Source organism: Myxine glutinosa, chromosome 6 (genome assembly GCF_964187855.1).
Source record: "Myxine glutinosa chromosome 6, kmMyxGlut1.1, whole genome shotgun sequence".
Taxonomy (NCBI): Eukaryota; Metazoa; Chordata; class Myxini; order Myxiniformes; family Myxinidae; genus Myxine; species Myxine glutinosa.
In genome coordinates, this window is record NC_136266.1 from 59,378,656 (window position 1) to 59,393,433 (window position 14,778).

At 42.8% G+C, this 14,778-nt stretch overlaps 1 protein-coding gene across 1 annotated transcript in view; it reads left to right on the forward strand.

The window, feature by feature from the left end:
- The first annotated feature begins 11,882 nt into the window (after positions 1 to 11,882).
- LOC137429830 (GRAM domain-containing protein 2B) overlaps positions 11,883 to 14,778 on the forward strand; it is a 90,420-nt gene continuing 87,524 nt past the window's right edge. The window contains exon 1 of the mRNA XM_068120119.2: positions 11,883 to 12,135. Coding sequence (XP_067976220.2) covers positions 12,089 to 12,135 — 47 coding nt within the window. The 5' untranslated portion in view covers positions 11,883 to 12,088. The remainder of the gene's footprint in view (positions 12,136 to 14,778) is intronic.

Sequence of the window (14,778 nt, forward strand, 5' to 3'; positions counted from 1 at the left end):
CCATTCCTGTCATTCCCCGCGTGAGTCTGTCTTTTGTTTGTTCTGTCCTGGGTTAATTAAGACTGTAGGTAAGCTAGTATTTGCACTGTGTCACCTGTGGCTTATGTGTTATAAATAAACGTGACTGCTTTCTTTTTGCTTGTGTGTATAATAAATCCTGTTATTCCTCCGTACTCTGTCTTCTTCTCTCTTCATTCTCTTTCGGTCGCTTTAGAGGTTTCCAAATTGAATATCTGTGGCGCGATCTGGTCAACGTTGGGGGAGTCGGGCCAATCGGGGATCCTGTAACGGTCGCGGTTGACCATCCGCTCGGCCCAAAGTAACATCTTGTCCGCGACCCGTAACAATATATATATATATATATATATATATATATATATATATATATATATATATATATATATAGACACAGTGCATTCAGAAAGTATTCAGACCCCTTCACTTTTTTCACATTTTGTTATGTTGCAGCCTTATGCTGAAATCGTTTAAAATCATTTTTTCCCTCATCGATCTACACTCAATACCCCATAATGACAAAGAGAAAACAGGATTTTAGAAAGTTTTGCAAATTTATTAAAATAAAAAAACTTAAATATCACAATTACATAAGTATTCAGACCCTTTGCTATGACACTTGAAATTAAGCTCAGGTGCCTCCCATTTCTCTTGGTCATCTTTGAGATGTTTCTACACCTTGATTGGAACCCACCTGTGGTAAATTCAATTGATTGGACATGATTTGGAAAGGCACACACGTGTCCATATAAGGTCTCACAGCTGACAATGCATATCAGAGCAAAAACCAAGCCATGAGGTCGAAGGAACTGCCTGCAGAGCTCAGAGACAGGATTGTGTCGAGGCACAGATCTGGGGAAGCCTACAAAAACAATTCTGCTGCATTGAAGGTTCCCAAGAGCACAGTGGCCTCCATAATTCTTAAATGGAAGAAGTTTGGAACAACCAGGACTCTTCCTAGAGCTGGCCGCCCGGCCAAACTGAGCAATCGGGAGAGAAGGGCCTTGGTAAGAGAGGTGACCAAGAACCCGATGGTCACTCTGGTTGAGCTCCAGAGATCCTGTGTGGACATGGGACAAACTTTCAAAAGGACAATCATCACTGCAACACTCCACCGATCTGGGCTTTATGGCAGAGTGGCAAGACGGGAAGCCTCTCCTCAGTGAAAGACATATGAAAGCCTTTCCCTGTGTGTGTGTTTGTGACTTAGCAGAGACGTCTCAAAGTTAGACATTAGTTTTTACCTCAACATTTCATTTCACCCCTTGATTTTTTTTCTTTTTTTTCTTTTTTTGTATACATAATCGAGGCTCGAGAAAGAGCTAACATTTATCAGACAAACAAATCAAACAGACAAACAAACAAAATGTATAAAAAGGGGAGCGGTAGACAAGATGGGGAGAGAAGGGGAAGCACATAAACACAACATTTGTGAGGGACATCAGGAATGTGTTGGAGGGAGAGGGCTTGGGGGGAGGCGGCGTGGGAAGGGGGGTGGAATTTATTTTATTTTATTTATTTTCATTTCATTAAATGGGGGATTTATTTTCATTAAATCATTATTGTTGAATTTATTGTTGTGTTTGCATGTTTTGTGGTTTCGGAATAAACCTGTGTGTTCCATTCAGCCAAACGTCTTGCATCCTTTCCATCTCGGGCGCACAACAGCCGCCATTTTCGGCCGGATGCCTCAGGAGTAATAAAGCTGTTTCGGCTGTTCGTCTCGGCTGATAATAATCGGCTCGGGACCACCTAACAATATATATGTATATATATATATATATATATATATATATATATATATATATATATATATATATATATATATATATATATATGTATATATATATATTGTTGCGGATATGGGATTTATATCCATCCATATCCGCTTGTAAATATTCCCCTATTTCCTCAATACTTCCCAACTATCCCCAATCCCCCCATTCCCTAGTCCCATTTTCTGTAAACAACACTCTGTAGACCCGACCTCCCCCTATTTCCCCCATTAAATGTCGCATCCAGGTCCACCGCATCTCATGTAAGACAACTATAGGACATCTTGCTAGTTATTCTTAGTCTATGTCAGTTAAGGACTCGTTTCCATTAATTCTGACTCTTCGTTGCACCAGAATGTGGTTGTATGGCACCGTTAGGAAGTTTAGGACCTCCCAATACCTCCTCGCAGCTCTTCCTCACGGTTCAGCAACAACAACAACAACAACGGCGGCGGCGCGGGGAGTGTGCGTCCTCACTCCGGCTTGGTTGGTAGGGGGTGTTGGGAGTGCACCAGGCCTTTCCAACGAGCCGCCATCGAGCATGTGCTCGACGGGGTTACCAAGTAGGGGCTCGCTGTCAGCTCCTCGTCAAGGGCGGAGCCCGGTAACCCCCGCACCCAATAGAAGCGGCGGACCGGTCCCATCTGGGGCGGAGCCAACGAGCCGAGGGCGTGTGACTCCCCGCTGAGCATGCGCTGGAAGAGGGAGGTGACGTCAGATGCGCGCTGAGCTTGGAGAGAGAAGGACGCCACCTCCGAGCGCTGTGACACCTCCCCGCATCTCTGGACTGGACCGTGCTTTATCCTGTCCCTGAGCCAAGGTGCACCTTGTGCTATCGACTGCCTGTCCTTCCCTGCCATCAATCCCTGTGTAAGTCAGTCTTGTTCCGTTTGTCTGTGGTCTGTCTGGGATAGATAAGATTGTATCTAAGTGCCTATCTCTTCTGTGTCTTTTACCTCACTCTACCTTGTAATCTACCCCTTTTCTCCACCACTAATTATATCCTCCTCCGGAGGTCTTGAGAACTGTACCCCCTTGCGTCGTTTCATTTATCCCAGTCGTTGTGTCCTTTCCATCATTGATTTAGCATAGCGCGATTTGGCCAACGTTCGAGTGGAATCGGGTGAGTTGGGGGTAATCGGGTAAACTGTGCGAACACGGCGGCCATTCCGCTCAGTCAAGCAACATCTGAAGCCGTGTCCGTAACAATATATATATATATATATATATATATATATATATATATATATATGTATGTATGTATGTATAAATAAATAAATATATATATATATATATATATATATATATATATATATATATATATATATATATATATATATATAACTGTGAGAAATAGTAGAAACTCCACAGTATGAGCAGGGCGTCTCATTTGTATTAAATAAATAATCGGGAGATTAAATCAGACGTGGACCTAGCTTCAGGACGGTCGATCTTTAATTCTCGACAAGCTTTCGACCAACAAAGGTCTTCTTCTTAGTCTACAGAAACAACAGGCATGTACAGTCACGTGAAAAAGTAAGTACACCCCATGTAAAGTTTTGACTTTTTCAACATATTTCAACATACAGCTATTTGATCTTCATTTCAACAATATTGATAGATAAAGGTGATATAATACAACAAATATCATGAAACATTTACATTTTGTAGTCCATTGTATAATTTAAATAAACATGAATGCAAATTTCGCATGTGGAAAAAGTAAGTACACCCCTACATTTATCACTACTTCAAATACCTAAAATTAGAATCAGGTGCACCAGCTCAGGTGCAAATGATTAGAACATCGTTAGAGAGGATCTTGGAGGAACCTGTCTTATTTAAACCTCAAGACATTTAGTTTGGTTTGCTCTTTGTCGTTGAAGTGTGCGGTGTCATCATGCCCAGATCAAAAGAGCTCTCTGAGGCCTTCAGAAAGAAGGTTATAGATGCCTACGAGTCTGGAAAGGGATTTTAAAAGTTCTCCAAACAATTTGAAATCAATCATTCGACTGTCTGGAAGATCATCTACAAGTGGAGAAGATTCCAAACAACTGCCAACTTGTTCAGGCCAGGCCACCCCAGCAAGTTCAGCCCGAGAGCAGACCGCAAGATGCTGAAAGAAGTCTTTAAGAACCCCAGAATGTCATCACGGGACCTACAGGTAACTCTTGCCGCTGTTGATGTCAAAGTGCACGAGTCTACCATTAAAAAGAGGCTGCACAAATTTGATTTACATTGGAAGTGTGCCAGGAGGGAACCTTTGCTGTCCAGAAAGAACATCAGGGCAAGACTAAAGTTTGCCAATGAACATCTAAGCAAAGAACAGCACTTCTGGAACAATGTGCTCTGGACAGATGAGTCAAAGGTCGAGCTATTTGGCCACAGTACCAGAAGACATGTTTGGCGAAAACCAAAGACAGCATTTGACCACAAGAACCTGATGCCAACTGTAAAGCATGGTGGTGGAAATATTATGGTTTGGGGCAGCTTTGCTGCATCAGGGCCTGGGCAGCTCACCATCATGGAATGCACTATGAATTCTTCATTGTACCAGAGGGTGCTTGAGGATAATGTGAGGCCATCTGTCGGAAAGTTGAAGCTCAACCGAAAGTGGACCTTGCAACATGACAATGACCCTAAACATACCAGTAAATCCACCAAGGAATGGCTGAAAAGAAAGAAATGGAGGGTTCTGGAATGGCCAGGTCAAAGCCCGGATCTAAATCCCATCGGGATGTTGTGGGGGGATTTGAAACGAGCTGTGCATGCAAGAAACCCCTCAAACATCACACAGCTGAAAGAATTGTGCATGGAGGAGTGGGCAAAAATTTCTCCCAGTCGATGTCAGAGACTGGTAGACAGTTATATGAAACGCCTACTTGAGGTTGTTTCTGCCAAAGGGGGCAATACCACCTATTAGAGCCAAGGGTGTACTTACTTTTTCCACATGTGAAATTTGCATTTATGTTTATTCAAATTATACAAGGGACTCCAAAATGTAACTGTTTCATGATATTTGTTATATTATATCACCTTTATCTATCAATATTGTTGAAATGAAGATCAAATAGCTGTATGTTGAAATATGTTGAAAAAGTCAAAACTTTACATGGGGTGTACTTACTTTTTCACATGACTGTATATCAGACAAGTATGTATAGTGATATGTGTGTAAGATGTGTGATATGTGTAGGAGATGCATACAGAAAGAAGAGCCATGCTAAAGCTCACTCACCGTCCCCAAGTTCAGCGGAAGTGAAGCGCAGCTTACAGTTACCGTTCACGTTACAAATTGTGCACGTGCATATACAAATATATATATATATATATACATACATACATACATCGTAAAATATGTATGTATTAGATCGGCCCATTAGCACAACCCTAATTAAATTCCCCCTCCGCCACAAGACGATAAAACTGACCGGAAGAACCAACAGGAAGCGGCCGCGTACAACGGCGCCATGGCAAGCAGACATCAGCCAGGCACGCAATAGCCACGCCCAGAAGGACTCTTGATTGACAGGGGGGAGGGGCGAGAAACAACCAGAGCACCAATTGGAGAGTAGGGAAGGACGTGTGATTGGTTAGGGGACCAATCAGGGGACCAAACGTGTGATTGGTCAAGAAAGCTTCCCCGTGATTTGGGGTAAGGAAGGTGAAGGAGCGACACACTGATTGGCCACCGACCAATGACACCATGGCCAATCAGTGCAGAAGGTGCAAAACCACTACCTAGAAGCAGGTCGCTGGTTGGAGGAGAAGCGCCGGTGACGTGAAATGGCGTGAAAGGTTACGAGTAAAGGAGGTACTGGTTGGCAGAGGGAGAGAGCTGACGTCACAAGACAATCAGTAAAATGACTCGCTCACCGGCATTTTCCTCTCTTCCCTTGGCCCTCTTGCTCTGGACTGTCCGATTGAGTTGACCCTTCTCGCTTTGGTTTCTTCCCTGCCCGGACCTCCCTTCTGCCTTTGTCTTTCGTTCCCGGTTGGACCTTTCCTTTGCGAACTACAAATTGCCTGCGTTACGACGGATGTTGGGGGAACGTTGGAGCGCCATCGATTCTCCTCCCTGGCATTTGCGCGTGAACGAGGCTTGCCACTGAGCGGGCGAGAACGGCGCGAGCGAGGCGCTTGATGACTCCTGACGGACACTACATCCAGACACAGATAAGACGCACCACACCCGAACCACAACATTTTCTTTGTTTCATTCCTCCTGTGTTGTGTATTTGAAGTGAAGTGTGGGAGTGCTCCATTACAGGGGTTTAGGTTTTATTGTTGCGTTTCATTGTTCTCAGGTTCCATAATAAATATTTCCTTTTTGTACATTTTACCTCCGTCTCGGGTTGAGTTAATTTCCACATGGAGAAGACATCGTCGGGGCCGTGAAGGTAAGCCGTGGCATTTTCCCCTAACCCCCCTGCTCGTGTATCGATCCGCCATTGAATTGATTGTCGCCTCACTAAGCTCGATTCCATCCGTAGACGCTCTGTCTTAATCGAGTCGTCCACACGACAGTATTTTACTATTTTCTTTAGCTTTTAATTATAGACCATAGCCATGTGGATAGATATGCTTTGCAAATATTCGTTTGCTTTAATACCTGTTCTTTCTTTTTTACACTCTGAACTTGAACCATTTCGCGTGCAATGCCACACACATCACTCCGTTTCCGCATCCTTCCTACTCTTTCTCTAGTGGATAGTTCCGTGAAATGGGCTTGCCAGCCCAGTCGAAGAACATCCTCACGGTTTCCACTCAACGGGAAGTCATCACTCATCTAGATTGACAGATGCGCACCTAATTCTCGCCCCCCCCACCCCCACCCCCATTCCCTCCCACAGAACCCCTGCATTGACTATGCTCTTGGCACTATTCTCATCCCATTGCAAAACCCGTGCATTTATCTCCAAGCCTGTTCGAATCACACTCGTCTTTCCTTTTCTCTATCTCCTTTCCTTTCCTTTCTTTTTCCAGTTTGCTCGCTTCACTTCGTTCGCTCTTAACCCACTCTTCATTTCTTTGTGCGCCTTTTCTTTTTTTTCACCTCACCACTCACACATTTTTGCACCAAGCCCTGCACCCCTTAGCATCAGCCCAGTTGATCATCTCCCCGCCTGGCCACGTTGAAGCTGTTCACCTCACCTCGCCTCACCAGCAGCTGTTTACCACAAAAGTTGTGCAAGCCAACCCACCCTTTACAATACTGTATTCTCGTCCCCACGTTTTCCAGGGCAGTGAGATGTATTGAATTATAACCAGTAGACATGTTTTTGCTTCATGCACACAACCCAGGTTATTTTTAAAGTTCATTTTCAGTAACGATTAAGGCAGCTGTCTGTTGCTTATACACCGCCCAAATAATGGTATGTTTAAGAAGAACGTGTTGCATAATTAGAACAAAATCGCCCGTAGGGTGGGTGCTCTGCTAGTATATTATAAAGCAGGAGTGTCTGTCCTCTTCCCTCAACGACTTCCTCAGTTTTGAGTCTTGCCTCACCAAACCTTCTGTGGAACCTTTTGAGGTCTCAGCGGGTGTCCGAATGTGGGTGGGAGGTTTAATAAATTCCTCAATACAATTATGATTTGACTTTTGATCCGTATGAAACTGCGCTTTTGTGTAAACACAAGCCCGGGTTCAGAAATACAGTTTTGCCTTTTACTGCATCTGGACTCATTCGCTGGTTAATATCGCAATACAATTGTGATTTTGACTTTCCACCCAAACGATGCCGCTTTTATCTGGCATTAGGTGGGTGGGAGGTTTCATAAATTTCTTCATACACTTATAATTCTGAGTTTCTATATGTAGCTTGCGTTAGAAGTGCAATGTTGTATAGTAGTGAAACCTGGATGATCAAAAAGTAGGATGAATGGAGGTGTGAACAAAATGAAATGAGAATGTTGAGATCGATGTGTAATGTGACATTGAAGGACAAGAAACCAAATGTGGAATTAAGAGATTGGATAGGTATAGAGAGCATTAGTGAGGTTTTGCGTAGGGGTAGGTTGAGGTGGTTGGGACACGTGGACAGGATGGGAGAGGACAGTTGTGTGAAGAGGTGTATAAATATGAATGTGAATGGAAGGAGAGCTCGAGGCCGTCCAAGGAAAACATGGAATGAGTTTCTGAGAGATTATCTCAGAGTTAAAGAACTAACAAGATGGCTAACAACAGATCGTGCAGCCTGGAAAGTAGCCATTAGGTGAATGACGGCTTACACCTGCAAACATGGAAACGGCCATAAAATGATGATGATAAAGCGATGATGATGATGATGAGTTTCCATCTGTATGAGGCATTATGTATCTGCCCTTGCTCGCCAGCAGATTCGTCTGTATTGGTTATCGCATGAGAATGGCGTTTACCTTTGTTTACCTCACGAGTGTTTGTAACATTGTATTTTGTTATATTAATGGTATAGTTTTAATTTGTGATTGGAATGATGCTGTTTGGAATTAAAATAGAGCTCGTTTGGCCTTCTGTGCTACCCTAAGGTGTTCACCAAGGGTAGTCACACGACAATATATATACATATATATATATATATATATATATTATTTTTATTATTTTTAAAATTTAATTATATAGAATACATTATTTTCCCAAACATACATACTCATCTTCTGAAAATTAAAAATTAAAACCATGGCATTTTTTGACGACTATATTATCATTCCAAAAACATTTGAATGTCTCTCATTCCTGATGGTTAATCTAAAACCCAAATACTGTATATAGTTGGTTGAATTCGATTGGAACCTATTTCACTCCTCATTGTACCTGTAATTCAAGGTCCACAGTATTTTTAGTTTTTGTAATGGCTTGCATACTTGTTGATTTGCACAGTGTGTCACGTGTTCTTTAACACCCGTACACCTCGACTTTCCAGGTAATCCTCTCTGTTCAATTAGACATCTCCAGATTAATGAGTTGCTCCACAGGGATTTAGTTCCACCGGTAGCTTCTCCTGTTATGTATCCCTCCGGGGCAGCACACTCAACCAGAATAACCATCGCAGTCTTGTTGATGAAAGTTCAGCCTTATGATACAGGGATCCCAAGGTCAAATCGCATGTATGCTCTGCTCATTTGTCTTTAGTCTACTAATGTCCTTGTAATTCATGTTAAAGTACCCTGATGTGACCTTCCGTCCTGGGTGCACTGAACAGTGTGTTATTGCGTTCTCAATATTACAAGACTATATAATCTGGTGGATTATATTGTCACCGAGAATCATCTCAGGTTGATTCAGTCTTTAAAACTCTCAAAGCCACCAGGGGGAACTAACGGGCAAACAGGTCAGTTGTTGACATTGGATAACACCGCCGGGTACCCACTTGACACGTACATTATAATTTGATGGCAATAGGTCCAAAGTGAGCTCGAATTAAAGAGCTGGTGAGAAAAGGGAATCACGTGACTTGTTCATCACGTGACCCAAAAGAAGCGTTGACGCAGCCGTTATCACTGAATTTCAGACAGATTCGAGGAACTTTTTGATTAGTTGGTGGCAAGATGTTTGACAGTTCACCATGAGATTGGCCTGAAGATTAGTTGAGCTGCATTAATTGATCATGAAATAGCAGATTAAATTGTTTATGTCTCACCATTGCCAAAGTATCACGTTCTGCACTATGTATTTGTTATTTTTTTAAAATAGCACAGAGCACATTTGAAACTATTGTCCGTACAGGAAATATTATCTACATCTCACTGATAAACTTTTAAATACAATGCAAGATGATACAATGAAAGACAGGAAAAGCCATTTCATTATTCCTAACTGTCACACCCTGACAATCTCTGTCTATCAATCAATCAAATCTCAAAGTGTCGACACAGCAACGACCTTCAGCAACCATTACTCCAATGTGCCTGGAATCCATTTTATCTCAATTTGTGCAAACTTCCAGAAAATGGGCAGAAATTATTTATTTGTTAATTTTTTTGGTATGCATGAATGAGGCTAACGGAATAGCTAGAGCAGGATTAAGGGAACGAAATGGAAGGGGAGGGGGAGAAGGGCACATGGAGGTGAACAAGCTGCACACAAGCTGAATGAAACGCAAGAAGAAGAGGAAGGGGAAGTGGGATGAAACACAAAATGAACTAGAACAGCACAGAGCGCACACCTCCACCAGGCTGAACAGTTTATGTTTTGTATCCCACTGATAGGCCGGATCTGGATTCGGACCTGAACCAAAATGGAATCGGCTTGTTCTTGTCACCAAACAACTCATCCACCTAGTTGTGAGTGTGTGTGTGTGTGTGTGTGTGTGTGTGTGTGTGTGTGTGTGTGTGTGTGTGTGTGTGTGTGTGTCTCCAGGTCATCACTCTTTTTCCCATTTGAGCATTTTTCATCAAATTTTCAACAAACCTTTATTTTGAGAATATGGAGAAGACGAATGAATAATTTTGTGAAAATGTCAAAGGGCATGAGTACAAATAGACCTTGATACCCAGTCCGCAGCGCGTCAGCATGAGATGGCCGGGTTTGTAATTGCTTCCATGTTTCTTTATTTTTTCCCGCTTGCATGTTGAGATTCTTTTTACGTAGTTTACCATTTGAGCTTTTGTCAAATATGGAGAACATCAAATAATAACTTTTACATTTGTTTTAGTTGTTGTTTTCATCAAGTTTAGTTTGAGTACAAAGCGGACGTGGACGTTCTTTACATTTTGGGATGCCTTCTAGTTTTGTAATCGATTTCGATTTCCCAAAACCCTCTCAAACCCAGGTAAGACATGGAAGAGGCAAACCAGGCCACAAGAAAAGCTTCGTTGGGAAGATATGAAGCACCTCAGACTAAGTCGGATTCACGACACCAGAATCCTTCTTCGATAAACTTTGAAGCATTTGAGATGTTCCAGGTTTGACAACTGGTGCTCTCTCGTCACAGGGCCTGCTGTGCAGTGCTCTTTCAGGAAACTACAATATTATGCAATATATATATATATATATCATTCACTACCTGTTATTCCTGTTGGTTCAGCCCTGGGTACACGTCATGAAAAGATAAAAGATTGCCTCCAACTTGACACCATCATGATAAGTGTTACACAATGTTAAAGGACCGAGTTCTGGACATACTGAATGTTTATCAATTGCTTACAGGTTAATAACGTTGATACATTAGAATTAGATGAACAACTATTTCAAGGTTTATAATTATAATACAAGTTAAATATAGTGTGTTGTGTTATTATAACAATTGCATCATCCTTCAAATGTGAATGAAATGCCTTAGGAATGTCCATTATTATGCAATATTGGTTCACGAGTTATCAAACAGAGTGACCACTATATTCGTCATGGGTGTGTGTGTGTGTGTGTGTGTGTGTGTGTGTGTGTGTGTCTGTCTGTCCGCAGTATAACTACCCGATGATATCATCCGATCTTGATGAAACTTGGTTGTGAGGTTGATATCATGATCTAGTTATGTCCTGCCTAGAGTGGGCGTATTGCGCCCATTGTGGGCGGAGCGATGCCCGAAAAAGATGTCTTTTTAGGGGGTAATCGAGTTCAAGCTACATCTTCTCCGAGGGGTTTGGTGGAATCTGACAGGGGTTTCGGTATTTGGTTAGGCCAATGTCATATGTCTAGCCCCACGGAGCTCGATTTTTCATTTTCGCCCCAAGGTCAAGGTCACAAGGTCACGAAATTTCGAAAAGTCGATTTTTGATGGTTTTATTACATTGTTCGCTTCCTGATAGGGTGAAATGTCGTACATGATCTTATATTATCACATACATCATGAAATACAAGTTTTCCAACAAATTTCAGAATCTTTGACCTTTGACCTTTGAAGGACCTGCCACCTGCCACGTGGGCCCCCAAACCCCCAGTCCGGGCCTGTTTCGGTTATAGTCCGTCCTTTGTCATTGAATACCGCTCGCTCGTGAACCATCGTCGTCTCCTGACTTGTAATATGATTAGATTTGTAAGGAAGAGGCAAGAAAAAACGATGAGTGTGAGTTGCTCAACACATTTTTCATGATCTATTCATGCATTTATTCACGAGTACACTCCCATTTATAGTTGCTCACCCTTTTCACTTCCCCTATTTCCTTCCAAGCCTCACACTCTACTTTTCTCCCCACCGTGTTCATCTACCTCTATTCATTTCCTTCCATAACAAGCTCCTCCTTGCTGCCATCTGTCACCTGCACTCTTTACCTCCCTTAGCTACGTTTCCCACAATACCTGGCCATCTGTTATACCCACTTCGTCTTCATTTCTCCTTCAGCTTTACCTCTCGCATCACAAGCTGCTGTGTCTGGCTACAATGATGCTAACTGATCTCAAACGGTTTCTCTACAGACTGAGATACAGGTAAGACATTTGTGTCTCTTTGCCGTTATTTCTATTCCTCCTTACGTATGTATTATTAGTCCCCGACCGGTTTCACCAGAGGTGAATATAGGTTTGCTCTCCGTCTGTCTGTCCGTCTGTCCGTGCCACCTGTGGATTTTCGAACTTTTTCCCATACCTTTAACAAATTCAACTGAAACTTGGTACTTGACTTTATGATGACAAGTTACAGAACAAGTTTGAGTTTCTGGGCGTTTCATCCATTTTTCACAGTTATTCCCTTTTTGGACTTGGAAAATATCACATTGGTAGGGGATATGTATTGCAAAGCAATTCTTGTTCTTGTTGTCTTTCATTCAAAAATGCACACACTAGTTTTGCCGATATTCACACATATGTTAAAGGATATCATTTAAAACTTCAAAGATGTCAAGTGCACAGTTAAGTAATCATTTTTTAGATAATTATATATACAGTATGTGTGTGTGTGTATATATATATATATATACAACATATATATGCAGAAACATATATATATGCAGTCGTGGATAAAAATATTGGCACCCTTTTTTTTTCTTTTTTTTTCCTTTTTTTTTGTATACAAGATCGAGGCTTGTGAAAGAGCTAACATTAATGACACAAAAAGTCAAACCGACACATAAAACACAAAAATAAGGGGAGCGGCAGACAAGATGGGGAGAGGGGGGAAGGACACAAACACAACATTTGAGAGCAGGGACATCGGGAGAAATGTGGGAGGGGGAGGGCTTGTGGGGAGGTGGGAGATGTATAAAACATATCAACACTGCAAGGACTTCCAGGAAAGAAGTTGGAATTTCAAAAAAAGTGTATCTGGGGTGAATTAGCAGAGGTAGAAAGGATCAAGGTTTTCGATGGGGGAAGATAAGAGATGGTGGTGAACAGCTGTTTTAAAGACCTGGAGGGAGGAGTGCGATTGAAGGGAGTTGAAGGGAGGAATAAACTCCCCCACCAGGGGGAGTTTGTTCCAGAGGTGGGAGAAAAGGGGAATGAAAGAGTGAAGGTGAGCAGAGAGCCTAAATTTTGGCAGTTTAACCATAAGAGGGTTGCAGGCAGATCTTGTGCGACCTGAAGGAATATTAGGGGGACAGAGCACAGAGAGAGCTGGGGGAGCAAGGCCGGAGAGGAGTCGGTAGAAGACAGGAAGACCACCAACCTGCCTGCGGTGAGTGAGTGAAAGGCCCTCGGAGTTAGCTTCATCGCAGGAGATTCCAATGATTCTGAAATTTCCAATGATTCTGATCCTGTGTCCACTGTACCCTTGCACTTTAAAAAAAAAAATTCACCATTTCTTCCAGAAAAATGTTGAAATTAAAAAATATTTTGGTATCCACATTTGTATTTCTTTGGTTTGCAGTGGAACAAAACAAAAAAGCTGAAAAAATTACGAAATCTTAGGTTATTCCACCAATAAATCCTAAAATGGCCCGGACAATATTGTTGCGGATATGAGGACTGTGTTTTTTTTGATTGTGTTGTATTGTGGTAAATTGGTAATGAATATTGCTTGAGTCTGCGCCTCCTGCCTCCGGAGCTGTGTAAAGGTCAAAAGGGCGTCCCATAATTAGTCCACAAGCATACACGTCAGCCAATCATAGAATACGATAGAATACGATAGAATACGATAGATACTCATTCCCAAAACGATAGTTCGATAGTTATATCTTATTCTGTGTTTTAGGGTAAGGCTGTGTCTCCCATTAATAGAAGTACTCCATTGCACCAAGTGAAAGAGATAGATTCCCTTCATTCCCATTCCCAAAACCTCCGTTCCCCCTTTTCGTCAATTGCCAACTGCATTTTGGGCGGTTTTCCCTTCATCCGCCATTGACCACGAGGCAGGGTTGGGGAAGAAAGGCGGGTCCCCACCTCGTCATAGAGGGGAGGAGTGAACCAGCCCTTGCCGACCAACCCAGAACGAGGGGTTGGCTTTAGAGGGCGGAGAGAGAACGTTTTGGGGAGGTTCGCAAAGGGTCAAGGGTGGGGCTTATATAACCCGAGGCAGAGGCCCCCAGAGAGAGTCGAGGAGGGAGGAGATCAGAAGACAGAAAGGCCTTGAGTTGGACGAAGCAAGAGAGGAAGTTGTTGGACTGGGTGGGACTAAGAAAGAGAGAGAAAGAGTCCTGAAGCTTGTGAGGGAAGGAGAGAGAACCCGTCACACCAACCCCCCACCAGCCACGTTGGCTCCACCAAGCGTTCACCTCCACCAAGGCTCCACCAAGCTCCGCGTTGGCTCCACCAAGCGTTCACCTCCACCAAGGCTCCACCAAACTCCGCGTTGGCTCCACCAAGCGTTCACCTCCACCAAGGCTCCACCAAGCTCCGCGTTGGCTCCACCAAGCGTTCACCTCCACCAAGCGTTCACCTCCACCAAAGCTCCACCAAGCTCCGCGTTGGCTCCACCAAGCGTTCACCTCCAGCCATCCACCTCCTGCGATTCCTGTCATCATTCCCCGCGTGAGTCTGTCTTTTGTTTGTTCTGTCCTGGGTTAATTATGACTGTAGGTAAGCTAGTATTTTCACTGTGTCATCTGCGTCTTATGTGTTGTAAATAAACGTGACTGCTTTCTTTTTGCTTATGTGTGTAAATAGTAAATAAATTTAGTAGTATTTCCAAACCTTTCT